This window comes from Cherax quadricarinatus, chromosome 10 (assembly GCF_038502225.1).
Source record: "Cherax quadricarinatus isolate ZL_2023a chromosome 10, ASM3850222v1, whole genome shotgun sequence".
In the NCBI taxonomy this organism is placed as follows: Eukaryota; Metazoa; Arthropoda; class Malacostraca; order Decapoda; family Parastacidae; genus Cherax; species Cherax quadricarinatus.
The window spans coordinates 26,282,688-26,299,153 of NC_091301.1; the positions used below are offsets into that span (position 1 = coordinate 26,282,688).

General features: G+C 50.2%; 1 protein-coding gene across 1 annotated transcript in view; it reads right to left on the reverse strand.

Moving 5' to 3' along the window:
• Nucleotides 1-15,755, reverse strand: part of Tg (Transglutaminase) — a 140,875-nt gene extending 125,120 nt beyond the window's left edge. The window contains exon 1 of the mRNA XM_070083722.1: nt 15,372-15,755. Within this exon, the coding sequence (XP_069939823.1) occupies nt 15,372-15,507 (136 nt within the window). The 5' untranslated portion in view covers nt 15,508-15,755. The remainder of the gene's footprint in view (nt 1-15,371) is intronic.
• Nucleotides 15,756-16,466: the final 711 nt, after the last annotated feature.

The window sequence follows — 16,466 nt, forward strand, 5'->3', positions numbered from 1 at the left end:
TGTTAGGTTTTAATTTATCAATTTGCCTAAGGACCATGTCACTTGTGACCCTAATCGTGCAGAGTTTATTATCGTCCTGTTCTACATAATTTATCATTTCTGGAATATCGCTGGTATCCTCCTGTGTAAAAACTGAGAAGAAGTATGTGTTAAAAATTCTACACATTTCCTTATCACTGTCAGTGAGCTGACCCGAGGAACTTTTGAGTGGGCCTATCTTGTCCCTGATCTTACTTCTGTATACCTGAAAGAATCCTTTTGGGTTAGTCTTCGATTCTCTTGCAACTTTAACCTCATAATCTCTTTTTGCTTTTCTAATTCCCTTTTTTATTTCTCTCTTTAACTGAATATATCGATTTCTTAATTGCCCCTCTCCTCTTTTGATTTGCCTATATATGCCTCTCTTTTGACCAATGAAATGTTTTAATCTATTGTTCATCCATTTAGTATTTTTGCTTGATTTGATTTCCTTATTTGGAACGTAAGTTGTCTGAGCAGCTAGAACTATGCTCTGGAAAACGTCATATCGGCAACCATCACCACCTACCTGACCCATAGTCAGGTCATTCCAGTTCAGCCCACCCAAGTAATTTTTCAGTCCTGTGAAATCAGCCAAGCGGAAGTCAGGGACAGAGACTTGATTGCCATTATTAGGGGAATTCCATGATATATTAAAACTGAGTGATTTGTGATCACTTTCCCCGAGCTCATCATTAACCTCATTATTAATTAGCGTTTCCCTGCTGGCAAGAACCAAGTCAAGCAGGTTATTTCCTCTAGTTGGCTCTGTCACAAACTGCTTTAAAAAACAATCCTGAATCGTATCAAGAAAGTCACTTGATTCTAAATTTCCTGTCAAATTGCTCCAGTCAATCTGTCTATAGTTGAAATCTCCCATTATCACGACATTTTCGTATGTAGAGGCGTTTCGAATTTCATCCCATAGAAGTTTACCGCACTCCCTATCAAGATTTGGGGCCCTGTAAATCACACCCAAAATTATCTTATTTCTTACACTCCTGCTATTAGTATAATAGACCTTAAGGGAGCTAGTCCCTTGCTGCTCTCTACTGTCTCCCTTTGTTTGCTGACATGATAAGTTTTTTAAGCCAATGCACCCAACCTAGTCTATTTATTCGGCCCTCGAGAAGCTGTAACCAAACAGATTCAGTGGCTGATGCTTCTAATTTTATATCTTGTCTAACACAACACAGGTCAGGTCACCTTGACTTAAGGGAAGAACACGGCAACCGACCTGTTAGCACAAGCTATCAGGTCCAACTCACACCCACCCACATCTACTCATGTATTTATCCAACCTATTTTTAAAGCTACACAACGTTCTGGCCTCTATAACTGTACTTGGGAGTTTGTTCCACTCATCCACAACTCTATTACCAAACCAGTACTTTCCTATATCCTTCCTGAATCTGAATTTTTCTAACTTAAAACCATTGCTAAAACTATTGTCTTTATTTATAACTTCATGATGAATGTCTTTTATACATTTACTGTTTACAACGCTAGTGTTGCAACCTGACTGTTTCCATACCTCTATCTTCTATCAGTTTAAAATCCTAGGCATTTCAGCAATGGCCCTCTCGACTGAGTTTGCAAGAGCTACCACCCCTGCCCCCGAAAGATGTACACCATCCCTTGCATACATATTATGTTTGCCATAAAAGTTGTCCCAGTTGTCAATGAATGGGTTTGCAAGTTCCTTGCAGTATCTGTCTAGCCAGCAATTTACACCAATTGCCCTAGACAACCATTCATTGCCCACTCCCCTTCTAGGCAAGATGCTACATATAATTGGGACCCCTCCCTTAGGCTTAATTAAATCTATAGCTGACCTGTACTTATCTAGCAGCTCTTCTCTCCTACCCTTCCCAATATCATTTCCACCAGCACTGAGACAAATAATGGGCTTGTTCCCATTACCTGACATGATATTATCCGATCTGTCGACTATGTCACTAACACCAGCTCATGGGAAGCACACTTTATCTCTTACCTTCTTATTCTTATTACAGAAGGAACGGTCCATATATCTTACCTGTGAGTCACCAACAACAAGTATGCGCTTACCTCCATTTGCAGGGGAAGTAGTACCTTTACCTTCACTGGCCACTGAAGTACACTCATCCTGAAGAACAGAGAAGCGATTTCCTACCTTCAAATCTTCTCTCTTAACTTTCCTTATCTTGATGCTCTTCCCATTACTGGGAACCACTCGCCACTTGTAGCAGGTGCTGGACTGCACCTCACTGCTGGTAGCCGTTACTACCTCCCCACCTACAGCTTCCTCGCAGCGAGAGACAGAATGCACCTCGCTGCTGGTAGCCTCATTCCCCTCCACCATATCAGCCACCTCACACTCGCTCCCAACCCCATTGAGGTGAACCTTCAGCCTCCTAATTTCTTCTTGGAGAAGCAAGACTTCCTCCTTCAACTCTCCAACCTCAATTTTTAGAACACTGCAAAAGCAAACCATGGCTTTGTAACCGTCCACACTAATCCCCAAAGCAGCTCAGGGCCTGTGACCTCACACCTCACTCTCTGCCTATATATATTGTGTTTCAAGCTCTGTATGCTAGAAGTGATCAAGATCCCATGACCGAAACGTTTTCTAATAAATATGTCTTTAGTGTTTTTCTGAACCATGTTAGTTTAATATCTTTATCATGCACCCCATACCCATCCTGTGGGCGGTAGTCAAAAGATTACAAAGGTACATAATGGGTCCAGGGACTGGACCCCAAAGTTATGATAGCTGAACTAGTTACAAAGGTAATGAACTCCAGGTAGAGCTGGTCACAATCATGGCAAGTTACAGAGGTAATGAATCAGCTTCACTCCTGTCAGACACTGCAACACAAGGGTATCTTGGTACAGACCTGAAATCAACTTCGACAACCTCTACTAGTGAGAACGGCTGGATTTGAGAGGGACCTGACCTCCCAACATCTGCGTTCTACTAGTGACCTACGTCTCACCTCCTGGCGCTATAAAAGGCTCCATCCTGTCACTTCAACTCCATATTGTTTCAGACTATGGAACAATGCTCTTCTCCAGACTGAGGGACTGACCACCTCAAAACTTTAAGGGTGATGGACTGATTACATCGTCTTCAAGTCTCTTCTGCTTCTATCAACTTTTCTGTACTCGACTGAAGAAGCCTACTGTGTAGGCGAAACGTTTCGAAATAAAGATACCTAACTGTTACATATGTCTTACCTAACAACCTGTCGGTATTTTATACCATTTTAATGCTCACTCCTATACATGGTTACAGTCATGAACAAATTACAAAGTAATGAGCCACTGATACGTCCACACCTGGTCACAATTGTAATGAGTTATAAATACAAATATTAAGTGGGTCATACACCCACACGAGCGCGGGCGCGTGCACACACACACGAGGGCGCATGCACAGAGCGTACAAATATATGCATACACACAAGCACGCCCACACATATAACAGGCCTAATGTCTAATCGACATGTGCCTAGGACAAAATGGCAACACACACACACACACACACACACACACACATGGTTTCAGGGACGGGAAATCCTGTGTCACAAACCTACTGGAGTTCTATGACATGGTGACAGCAGTAAGACAAGAGAGAGAGGGGTGGGTGGATTGCATTTTCTTGGACTGCAAGAAGGCGTTTGACACAGTTCCACACAAGAGATTGGTGCAAAAACTGGAGGACCAAGCAGGGATAACAGGGAAGGCACTACAATGGATCAGGGAATACTTGTCAGGAAGACAGCAGCGAGTCATGGTACGTGGCGAGGTGTCAGAGTGGGCACCTGTGACCAGCGGGGTCCCGCAGGGGTCAGTCCTAGGACCAGTGCTGTTTCTGGTATTTGTGAACGACATGACGGAAGGAATAGACTCTGGGGTGTCCCTGTTTGCAGATGACGTGAAGTTGATGAGAAGAATTCACTCGATCGAAGACCAGGCAGAACTACAAAGGGATCTGGACAGGCTGCAGACCTGGTCCAGCAATTGGCTCCTGGAGTTCAATCCCACCAAGTGCAAAGTCATGAAGATTGGGGAAGGGCAAAGAAGGCCGCAGACGGAGTACAGTCTAGGGGGTCAGAGACTACAAACCTCACTCAAGGAAAAAGATCTTGGGGTGAGTATAACACCAGGCACATCTCCTGAAGTGCACATCAACCAAATAACTGCTGCAGCATATGGGCGCCTAGCAAACCTCAGAACAGCATTCCGACATCTTAATAAGGAATCATTCAGGACCCTGTACACCGTGTATGTTAGGCCCATATTGGAGTATGCGGCACCAGTTTGGAACCCACACCTAGCCAAGCACGTGAAGAAACTAGAGAAAGTGCAAAGGTTTGCAACAAGACTAGTCCCAGAGCTAAGAGGTATGTCCTACGAGGAGAGGTTAAGGGAAATCAACCTGACGACACTGGAGGACAGGAGAGATAGGGGGGACATGATAACGACATACAAAATACTGAGAGGAATTGACAAGGTGGACAAAGACAGGATGTTCCAGAGATTGGACACAGTAACAAGGGGACACAGTTGGAAGCTGAAGACACAGATGAATCACAGGGATGTTAGGAAGTATTTCTTCAGCCACAGAGTAGTCAGTAAGTGGAATAGTTTGGGAAGCGATGTAGTGGAGGCAGGATCCATACATAGCTTTAAGCAGAGGTATGATAAAGCTCACGGCTCAGGGAGAGTGACCTAGTAGCGATCAGTGAAGAGGCGGGGCCAGGAGCTCGGACTCGACCCCCGCAACCTCAACTAGGTGAGTACAACTAGGTGAGTACACACACACACACACACACACACACACACACACACGTGGTAATGCTTTATTTACAGCCAGCAAAGTCAGGGTATTTCTCCAGAATGGTCTGTAATATACCACTGTGGATAAAATACTTTGCCATTTCTTGAACATTTCTGAGTGAGTTCCCCTCAGGGAAGGTTCCTTGATGTTGGTGAGGGGCTCTTGATTTAGGGAATTGGATCTGTGCTCCAGTTCCCCGAATTAAGCCTGAATGCCTTCCACATCCCCCCCCCCAGGCGCTGTATAATCCTACGGGTTTAGCGCTTCCCCTTGATTATAATAATAATAATCTGAGTGAGTTGTCCCTAAATTCATTAATTTGATCGCACTCCAGTACATAATGACGCAAGGTGTGACAATAGTCCATCTGGCAAAGTTTACATTTCGTTTAACCATAACAACGGTACATAATATCGACAAGTTGGTAAGTATCTTTATTCCGAAATGTTTCGCCTACACAGTAGGCTTCTTCAATAGAATATAGAGAAGGCAGTGGAGCTGTAATCAGAATATCACGCTTGAAGACGTGGTTTTGAGATAGTCAGTACCTCAGCCTGAAGAAGAGTACGAGACCACGAAGCAAAATTCTCCAGGCTGAGGGACTGACCACCTCAAAACTTACGTTTTCAAAGGTGATGGACTGATTACATTTCTATTACTTGTGCTGCCTCCTCTGTATTCGACTGAGGAAGCCTACTATGTAGGGGAAGCGTTTCGGAACAAATGTACCTGTTACACACGTGTCTCATGTACTTGATATAAGGCTAACAACATTCTTTAAGTAACAAGAATCTGTTTCTACTCCCAACATTCCCAGATATTTTGCATAACCACATGCAAAACACCACCTTCCCTGGAACCTTCAACCCCACAATAAATAAAATCTTCCTCCTCAACAACCTTCCCAGTTTTAATTTCCCTACACTGCACCATCAGCAAAAATACTGAAAATCTTCTCCAGCATACCTGGAGTTTACCTGGAGAGAGTTTCGGGGGTCAACGCCCCCGCGGCCCGGTCTGTGACCAGGCCTCCTGGTGGATCAGCGCCTGATCAACCAGGCTGTTGCTGCTGGCTGCACGCAAACCAACGTACGAGCCACAGCCCGGCTGATCAGGAACTGACTTTAGGTGCTTGTCCAGTGCCAGCTTGAAGGCTGCCAGGGGTCTGTTGGTAATCCCCCTTATGTGTGCTGGGAGGCATAGGAGACATCACCGTCCTATCCGAAAGAATCTTGTTTCCTCCAACTACAGCTACCCATCCACTCCTGACCCACCAACAGCCCGATCCACTCCTGACCCACCAACAGCCCGACCCACTCCTGACCCACCAGCAGCCCGATCCACTCCTGACCCACCAGCAGCCCGATCCACTCCTGACCCACCAGCAGCCCGATCCAATCCTGACTCACAAACAGCCCGATCCAATCCTGACCCACAAACAGCCCGATCCAATCCTGACCCACAAATAGTCCGATCCACACCTGACCCACCAGCAGCCCGATCCACTCCTGACCCACCAGCAGCCCGATCCACTCCTGACCCACCAGCAGCCCGATCCACTCCTGACCCACCAGCAGCCCGATCCACTCCTGACCCACCAGTAGCCCGATCCACTCCTGATTCACCAGCAGCCCGATTCACTCCTGACCCACCACAACCCGATCGTACAAAAACCAGGCGATAAGAACTATGCTTGGTGCCCCCATCTGGACCACCACAGTATGTCTCAGATCTGAGGCCCGGCTTCCTTCCTTGGCTGACAGAGTAAGATACATAAACGCCTGCAAAGTGGCCACGATTCTGCACCGGCAGCAAGGTACCCCACTAAGGAGATGGATATTAACAACCATGTCACAAGATCCCACACTCTTTATGGACTACTCCTGGATTCGTTCATTTTGTGCTGCTGGGCGGAAGCTGCTGCCTGTACAGCTGCTCTGTGAGAAGAGTTGTGACCTTCCTGTTGCTGGGTACCATCCACCACCTCCCTGGCGCCCAGATCCAGCCGATGTTTTCATCATGCAGCTACCCATCTCTAAGTGTCTCTGCAGTCAAGACACCCTCAGCAATCATGCTGAGACAAGCATGGCACTGGCAGAGGGAGGCACATGTGCAGTGTATTTCACAGATGGTTCTGTCGACCCTGACAGGAAGAGAGCAGCAGCTGGACTGTACCACAATGGTCACACACAAGGCTGGCGACTCCCTGACCACTGCACGATCCTTCAAGCTGAGCTGGTGGCGATTCAGCAGGCATTGTCACATGCCCTACGACATCGACTCCGACCTGTCATACATGTTGATTCCACCTCTGCAATCAATGCCCTCTCCCATCCTCAACCACAGGATAATGTTCACCTCATCACATCGATCCTGAGCATAATGACAGCCTTAGAAGTTCAGGGTAATAGATCGACATTGAACTGGATCCCCAGCCATGCTGGCATCCGGGGAAATGAGGCGGCAGATGATGCAGCCAAGGCAGCAACAGACTATCCACATGTTGGGATTACTGTCCCAATCAGCCTACGACAGACCAAACTGGTGGCTGCCAGAGCCACGAAACTTATGGGGGAGGTCTTAGGTGATACCCCATCTCAACAGTAGTACCGAGCAGCGACTCAGGGAGAACCCCCTCCATATGATAGAAGCTGGTCCAGAGCACAGTGTACCGCCATCCATCGGCTTCGTTTGGGCTTTCCCACAGCCAAGATGATGGTAGACAAGGCTGAGGAGGAGATGTGCCAGTACTGTCAGCACGTTGTCCAGCGGCCCCTAACACACTATCTTCTAGAGTGCGAAGCTACTGAGACACTCCGCAGGCAACTAGGGGTGATATTCCCTCCTGAAGAGGACCCAGAGAGGACTGCGGCCACACTAGTGTACCATGGGGTCAACGAACCAGACAAGCTGTTACCTGTGATAATGACATATCCTCCTCCTCGCTAGTGTCCATAGTTACATATGGTGTCGCTTATGAGATGCACCAGTTGAACTGACCAGAGGGGCGCTTGAGCGGCATGCATCGCATCATTGTGGAAACCTTTCTCCATTGGGAGCCAGAGACGGGTCATCGCAAGATTGGGACTTGTGCCAGGACTATGGTCTTGGCGAACATTATACATACATACACCCCAGGTAGATCTGTTGGTGACTTGAAAAAGCCCACTGTGTGGGTGAAACGTAGTCAATAAAGGATCACATTATACTGCATATGTGTATATTTCCATTGTGTCGGTATTTTATACCATTTATTTCCATCCAATCCTGACCCACAAACAGCCCGATCCAATCCTGACCCACAAACAGCCCGATCCAATCCTGACCCACCAACAGCCCGATCCACTCCTGACCCACCAGCAGCCCGATCCACTCCTGACCCACCACAACCCGATCCACTCCTGACCCACCACAACCCAATCCACTCCTGACCCACCACAACCCGATCCACCCCTGACCCACCAGCAACCCGATCCACTCTTGACCCACCACAACCCGATCCACTCCTGACCCACCAGCAACCCGATCCACTCCTGACCCACCAGCAACCCGATCCACTCCTGACCCACCAACAGCCTGATCCACCCCAGGCCCACCAACAGCCCGATCCACTCCAGGCTCACCAACAACCCGATCCACTCCAGGCCCACCAACAGCCCGATCCTGGAGGTTACCTGGAGGTTATTCCGGGGATCAATGCTCCCGCGGCCCGGTCCATGAACAGGCCTCCCGGTGGATCAGGGCCTGATCCTAAATGGATGAACAATAGATTAAAATATCTGATTGGTCAAAAGAGAGGCATATATAGGCAAATCAAAAGAGGAGAGGGGCAATTAAGAAATCGATATATTCAGTTAAAGAGAGAAATAAAAAAGGGAATTAGAAAAGCAAAAAGAGATTATGAGGTGGGTCAGGATTGGATCGGGCTGTTTGTGGGTCAGGATTGGATCGGGCTGTTTGTGGGTCAGGATTGGATGGAAATAAATGGTATAAAATACCGACACAATGGAAATATACACATATGCAGTATAATGTGATCCTTTATGAGCCATAGCCCGGCTGATCCGGCACTGACTTTAGGTATCTGTCCAGCTCTCTCTTGACCCATCAATAGCCCGATCCCCTCCTGACCAACCAGCAGCCTGATCCACTCCTGACCCACCAGCAGCCCGATCCACTCCTGACCCACCAGCAGCCCGATCCACTCCTGACCAACCAGCAGCCTGATCCACTCCTGACCAACCAGCAGCCCGATCCACTCCTGACCCACCAGCAGCCCGATCCACTCCTGACCCACCAGCAGCCTGATCCATTTCTGACCCACCAGCAGCCCGATCCACTCCTGACCCACCAGCAGCCCGATCCACTCCTGACCCACCAGCAGCCCGATCCACTCCTGACCCACCAGCAGCCCGATCCACTCCTGACCCACCAACAGCCCGATCCATTCCTGATCCACCAACAACCCGATCCACTCCTGACCCACCAACAGTCCGATCCTCTCCAGACCCACCAGCAGCCCGATCCACTCCTGATTCACCAACAACCCGATCCATTCCAGGCCCACCAACAGCCCGATCCTGGAGGTTATTCCGGGGATCAATGCTCCCGCGGCCCTGTCCATGACTAGGCCTCCCGGTGGATCAGGGCCTGATCAGCCAGGCTGTTACTGCTGGCTGCACGCAGTCCAACGTATGAGCCATAGCCCGGCTGATCCGGCACTGACTTTAGGTATCTGTCCAACTCTCTCTTGACCCACCAGCAGCCCGATCCACTCCTGATCAACCAGCAGCCCGATCCACTCCTGACCAACCAGCAGCCCGATCCACTCCTGACCCACCAGCAGCCCATCCACTCCTGACCCACCAGCAGCCCGATCCACTCCTGATCCACCAATAGCCTGATCCTCTCCAGACCCACCAGCAGCCCGATCCACTCCTGATCCACCAGCAGCCCGATCCACTTCTGACCCCACCAGCAACCCGATCCACTACTGACCCACCAACAGCCCGATCCACTCCTGACCCATCAACAGCCCGATCCATTCCTGACCCACCAGCAGCCCGATCCACTCCTGACCCACCAGCAGCCCGATCCACTCCTGACCCACCAGCAGCCCGATCCACTCCTGACCCACCAACAGCCCGATCCACTCCTGACCCACCAATAGCCTGATCCTCTCCAGACCCACCAGCAGCCCGATCCACTCCTGATCCACCAGCAGCCCGATCCACTCCTGACCAACCAGCAGCCCGATCCACTCCTGACCAACCAGCAGCCCGATCCATTCCTGACCCACCAGCAGCCCGATCCACTCCTGACCCACCAGCAGCCCGATCCACTCCTGACCCACCAGCAGCCCGATCCACTCCTGACCCACCAACAGCCCGATCCACTCCTGACCCACCAATAGCCTGATCCTCTCCAGACCCACCAGCAGCCCGATCCACTCCTGATCCACCAGCAGCCCAATGCACTCCTGACCAACCAGCAGCCCGATCCACTCCTGACCCACCAGCAGCCCGATCCACTCCTGACCCACCAGCAGCCCGATCCACTCCTGACCCACCAGCAGCCCGATCCACTCCTGACCCACCACAACCCGATCCACTCCTGACCCACCACAACCCAATCCACTCCTGACCCACCACAACCCGATCCACTCCTGACCCACCAGCAACCCGATCCACTCCTGACCCACCAGCAACCCGATCCACTCCTGACCCACCAACAGCCTGATCCACCCCAGGCCCACCAACAGCCCGATCCACTCCAGGCTCACCAACAACCCGATCCACTCCAGGCCCACCAACAGCCCGATCCTGGAGGTTACCTGGAGGTTATTCCGGGGATCAATGCTCCCGCGGCCCGGTCCATGAACAGGCCTCCCGGTGGATCAGGGCCTGATCCTAAATGGATGAACAATAGATTAAAATATCTGATTGGTCAAAAGAGAGGCATATAAAGGCAAATCAAAAGAGGAGAGGGGCAATTAAGAAATCGATATATTCAGTTAAAGAGAGAAATAAAAAAGGGAATTAGAAAAGCAAAAAGGGATTATGAGGTGGGTCAGGATTGGATCGGGCTGTTTGTGGGTCAGGATTGGATCGGGCTGTTTGTGGGTCAGGATTGGATGGAAATAAATGGTATAAAATACCGACACAATGGAAATATACACATATGCAGTATAATGTGATCCTTTATGAGCCATAGCCCGGCTGATCCGGCACTGACTTTAGGTATCTGTCCAGCTCTCTCTTGACCCATCAATAGCCCGATCCCCTCCTGACCAACCAGCAGCCTGATCCACTCCTGACCCACCAGCAGCCCGATCCACTCCTGACCCACCAGCAGCCCGATCCACTCCTGACCAACCAGCAGCCTGATCCACTCCTGACCCACCAGCAGCCCGATCCACTCCTGACCCACCAGCAGCCCCATCCACTCCTGACCCACCAGCAGCCTGATCCATTTCTGACCCACCAGCAGCCCGATCCACTCCTGACCCACCAGCAGCCCGATCCACTCCTGACCCACCAGCAGCCCGATCCACTCCTGACCCACCAGCAGCCCGATCCACTCCTGACCCACCAACAGCCCGATCCATTCCTGATCCACCAACAACCCGATCCACTCCTGACCCACCAACAGTCCGATCCTCTCCAGACCCACCAGCAGCCCCATCCACTCCTGACTCACCAACAACCCGATCCATTCCAGGCCCACCAACAGCCCGATCCTGGAGGTTATTCCGGGGATCAATGCTCCCGCGGCCCTGTCCATGACTAGGCCTCCCGGTGGCTCAGGGCCTGATCAGCCAGGCTGTTACTGCTGGCTGCACGCAGTCCAACGTATGAGCCATAGCCCGGCTGATCCGGCACTGACTTTAGGTATCTGTCCAACTCTCTCTTGACCCACCAGCAGCCCGATCCACTCCTGATCAACCAGCAGCCCGATCCACTCCTGACCAACCAGCAGCCCGATCCACTCCTGACCCACCAGCAGCCCATCCACTCCTGACCCACCAGCAGCCCGATCCACTCCTGATCCACCAATAGCCTGATCCTCTCCAGACCCACCAGCAGCCCGATCCACTCCTGATCCACCAGCAGCCCGATCCACTTCTGACCCCACCAGCAACCCGATCCACTACTGACCCACCAACAGCCCGATCCACTCCTGACCCATCAACAGCCCGATCCATTCCTGACCCACCAGCAGCCCGATCCACTCCTGACCCACCAGCAGCCCGATCCACTCCTGACCCACCAGCAGCCCGATCCACTCCTGACCCACCAACAGCCCGATCCACTCCTGACCCACCAATAGCCTGATCCTCTCCAGACCCACCAGCAGCCCGATCCACTCCTGATCCACCAGCAGCCCGATCCACTCCTGACCAACCAGCAGCCCGATCCACTCCTGACCCACCAGCAGCCCGATCCACTCCTGACCCACCAACAGCCCGATCCACTCCTGACCCACCAATAGCCTGATCCTCTCCAGACCCACCAGCAGCCCGATCCACTCCTGATCCACCAGCAGCCCGATGCACTCCTGACCAACCAGCAGCCCGATCCACTCCTGACCCACCAGCAGCCCGATCCACTCCTGACCCACCAGCAGCCCGATCCACTCCTGACCCACCAGCAGCCCGATCCACTCCTGACCCACCAGCAGCCCGATCCACTCCTGATCCACCAATAGCCTGATCCTCTCCAGACCCACCAGCAGCCCGATCCACTCCTGATCCACCAGCAGCCCGATCCACTTCTGACCCCACCAGCAACCCGATCCACTCCTGACCCACCAACAGCCCGATCTACTCCTGACCCATCAACAGCCCGATCCATTCCTGACCCACCAGCAGCCCGATCCACTCCTGACCCACCAGCAGCCCGATCCACTCCTGACCCACCAGCAGCCCGATCCACTCCTGACCCACCAACAGCCCGATCCACTCCTGACCCACCAATAGCCTGATCCTCTCCAGACCCACCAGCAGCCCGATCCACTCCTGGTCCACCAGCAGCCTGATCCACTCCTGACCCCACCAGCAGCCCGATCCACTCCTGACCCACCAGCAGCCCGATCCACTCCTGACCCACCAGCAGCCCGATCCACTCCTGACCCACCAGCAGCCCGATCCACTCCTGACCCACCAGCAGCCCGATCCACTCCTGACTCACCAGCAGCCCGATCCACTCCTGACCCACCAGCAGCCCGATCCACTCCTGACCCACCAGCAGCCCGACCCACTCGCCTGCCCAGCCAGGTAGCCACCACACCTGGAGTTTACCTGGAGAGAGTTTCGGGGGTCAACGCCCCCGCGGCCCGGTCTGTGACCAGGCCTCCTGGTGGATCAGCGCCTGATCAACCAGGCTGTTGCTGCTGGCTGCACGCAAACCAACGTACGAGCCACAGCCCGGCTGATCAGGAACTGTCTTTAGGTGCTTGTCCAGTGCCAGCTTGAAGACTGCCAGGGGTCTGTTGGTAATCCCCCTTATGTGTGCTGGGAGGCAGTTGAACAGTCTCGGGCCCCTGACACTTATTGTATGGTCTCTTAACGTGCTAGTGACACCCCTGCTTTTCATTGGGGGGATGGTGCATCGTCTGCCAAGTCTTTTGCTTTCGTAGTGAGTGATTTTCGTGTGCAAGTTTGGTACTAGTCCCTCTAGGATTTTCCAGGTGTATATAATCATGTATCTCTCCCTCCTGCGTTCCAGGGAATACAGGTTTAGAAACCTCAAGCGCTCCCAGTAATTGAGGTGTTTTATCTCCGTTATGCGCGCCGTGAAAGTTCTCTGTACATTTTCTAGGTCGGCAATTTCACCTGCCTTGAAAGGTGCTGTTAGAGTGCAGCAATATTCCAGCCTAGATAGAACAAGTGACCTGAAGAGTGTCATCATGGGCTTGGCCTCCCTAGTTTTGAAGGTTCTCATTATCCATCCTGTCATTTTTCTAGCAGACGCGATTGATACAATGTTATGGTCCTTGAAGGTGAGATCCTCCGACATAATCACTCCTAGGTCTTTGACGTTGGTGTTTCGCTCTATTTTGTGGCCAGAATTTGTTTTGTACTCTGATGAAGATTTAATTTCCTCATGTTTACCATATCTGAGTAATTGAAATTTCTCATCGTTGAACTTCATATTGTTTTCTGCAGCCCACTGAAAGATTTGGTTGATGTCCGCCTGGAGCCTTGCAGTGTCTGCAATGGAAGACACTGTCATGCAGATTCGGGTGTCATCTGCAAAGGAAGACACGGTGCTGTGGCTGACATCCTTGTCTATGTCGGATATGAGGATGAGGAACAAGATGGGAGCTAGTACTGTGCCTTGTGGGACAGAGCTTGTCACCGTAGCTGCCTCGGACTTTACTCTGTTGACGACTACTCTCTGTGTTCTGTTAGTGAGGAAATTATAGATCCATCGACCGACTTTTCCTGTTATTCCTTTAGCGCGCATTTTGTGCGCTATTACGCCATGGTCACACTTGTCGAAGGCTTTTGCAAAGTCTGTATATATTACATCTGCATTCTTTTTGTCTTCTAGTGCATTTAGGACCTTGTCGTAGTGATCCAGTAGTTGAGACAGACAGGAGCGACCTGTTCTAAACCCATGTTGCCCTGGGTTGTGTAACTGATGGGTTTCTAGATGGGTGGTGATCTTGCTTCTTAGGACCCTTTCAAAGATTTTTATGATATGGGATGTTAGTGCTATTGGTCTGTAGTTCTTTGCTGTTGCTTTACTGCCCCCTTTGTGGAGTGGGGCTATGTCTGTTGTTTTTAGTAACTGAGGGACGACCCCCGTGTCCATGCTCCCTCTCCATAGGATGGAAAAGGCTCGTGATAGGGGCTTCTTGCAGTTCTTGATGAACACAGAGTTCCATGAGTCTGGCCCTGGGGCAGAGTGCATGGGCATGTCATTTATCGCCTGTTCGAAGTCATTTGGCGTCAGGATAACATCGGATAGGCTTGTGTTAGTCAAATTTTGTGGCTCTCTCATAAAAAATTCATTTTGGTCTTCGACTCTCAGTCTGGTTAGCGGCTTGCTAAAAACTGAGTCATATTGGGACTTGAGTAGCTCACTCATTTCCTTGCTGTCATCTGTGTAGGACCCATCTTGTTTAAGTAGGGGCCCAATACTGGACGTTGTTCTCGATTTTGATTTGGCATAGGAGAAGAAATACTTTGGGTTTCTTTCGATTTCATTTATGGCTTTTAGTTCTTCCCGCGATTCCTGACTCCTAAAGGATTCCCAGTACATCACCTGAATATCACGACTCAAACCTCTGAAAAAGAAATTGAAATAGACAATCCGTGCCAGGACAATAATGACTTGGCACGGGTCTTAATCTTTCTTATATCGTTATTTATCCCCATCATCTAAGTCTGTTCAGTTCTTTTTGCGAACACTAAAGGCCCCAGTACTTGACCTCTGATTCTCAGAGGCATTATTTGATCCCAACGGGTTTAGCGCTCCCCCATGAATATAAGTAAACCAGAAGGCAAAGTGAACTGACTTACCAGCATCGTCGCTGTATTCTGGTGTAAGAGGCTTGGGGCGGTCAACACTGTCAGGCTTGGATGGCAAGTTATGTTTCTTGGGGAACAGCCAGGCAAAGCAACCGGATTCTTTACAGTTGGACAGCGTGTTTCCCATCCTGGCTGTCTTAAAGATAGTCTGCTAGGATACACTGCTGTAACAGCTACTAGACAGGGTTGCTAAGTGCGGTGAACGTCCACTCAAAATTTCCTTGTAACAATAGTACGGTACAGTGATATGAAAATATATTCAAGACAGCTAGGACCAATGTCCCGCAGGTTCTTACACTTCCTTTGAAAAACACAACTCTTAACAATTATTTAAGAGCGGTGAAGCAAACTTAACAAGTGACGGAGTAACAGAGTGAAGGAGCGTGGAGGACACTAGCACTGTGAGCTAGTGTGGGCTGCCAACTGTTGAGTGAGTGTGCTGGGCAGGACCAGATTACTGTCCCTCCCGCCCGACCTGCCCACAACTATGCCATCACAGTTGCCAGTGTGCTCTTATTTCCTTAGTTATTTGAACGTGTACAGTGTACCTGATAGTCTCTCTCGCTTATTTGGACTCTCATTTCCATTACTTGCTTGTATCTGGAAAAAATAGAAAAAGCTATTCTTTTAGAGGACATTAGGCACTGGTTGTGAATGAAATTCCTCGTGGTTATGGATGAGTCTAGTATAACTGGCATACATTTATATTACAGTGAATAAAAAGTTATGTATCACGAATATCATATATGGCATGGTTTCCCTTGTCCCCCCCACCCTCTCTCTCATTCATCCTTTATATATACTACGTTTCGTTACAGTCTGCGTTAGTTTAATATCTTCATTATGCACCCATACCCATCCTGTGGGTGGTAGTCAAAAGATTACAGAGGTACATAATAGGTCGAGGGACTGGGCTTTAATGTACTGGTAGCTAAGTGAGTTACAGCAGTGGTGAACTATTTACAAGTTTACACGAACAGAAGAGGGAGCACTGTAGGAGGTCGCTTAACACCCACCAACACCAACACATTTATCAGTAATAAAGTTGGTAGAATTACCGACAATATGTAAAGTAAAAGGACACAA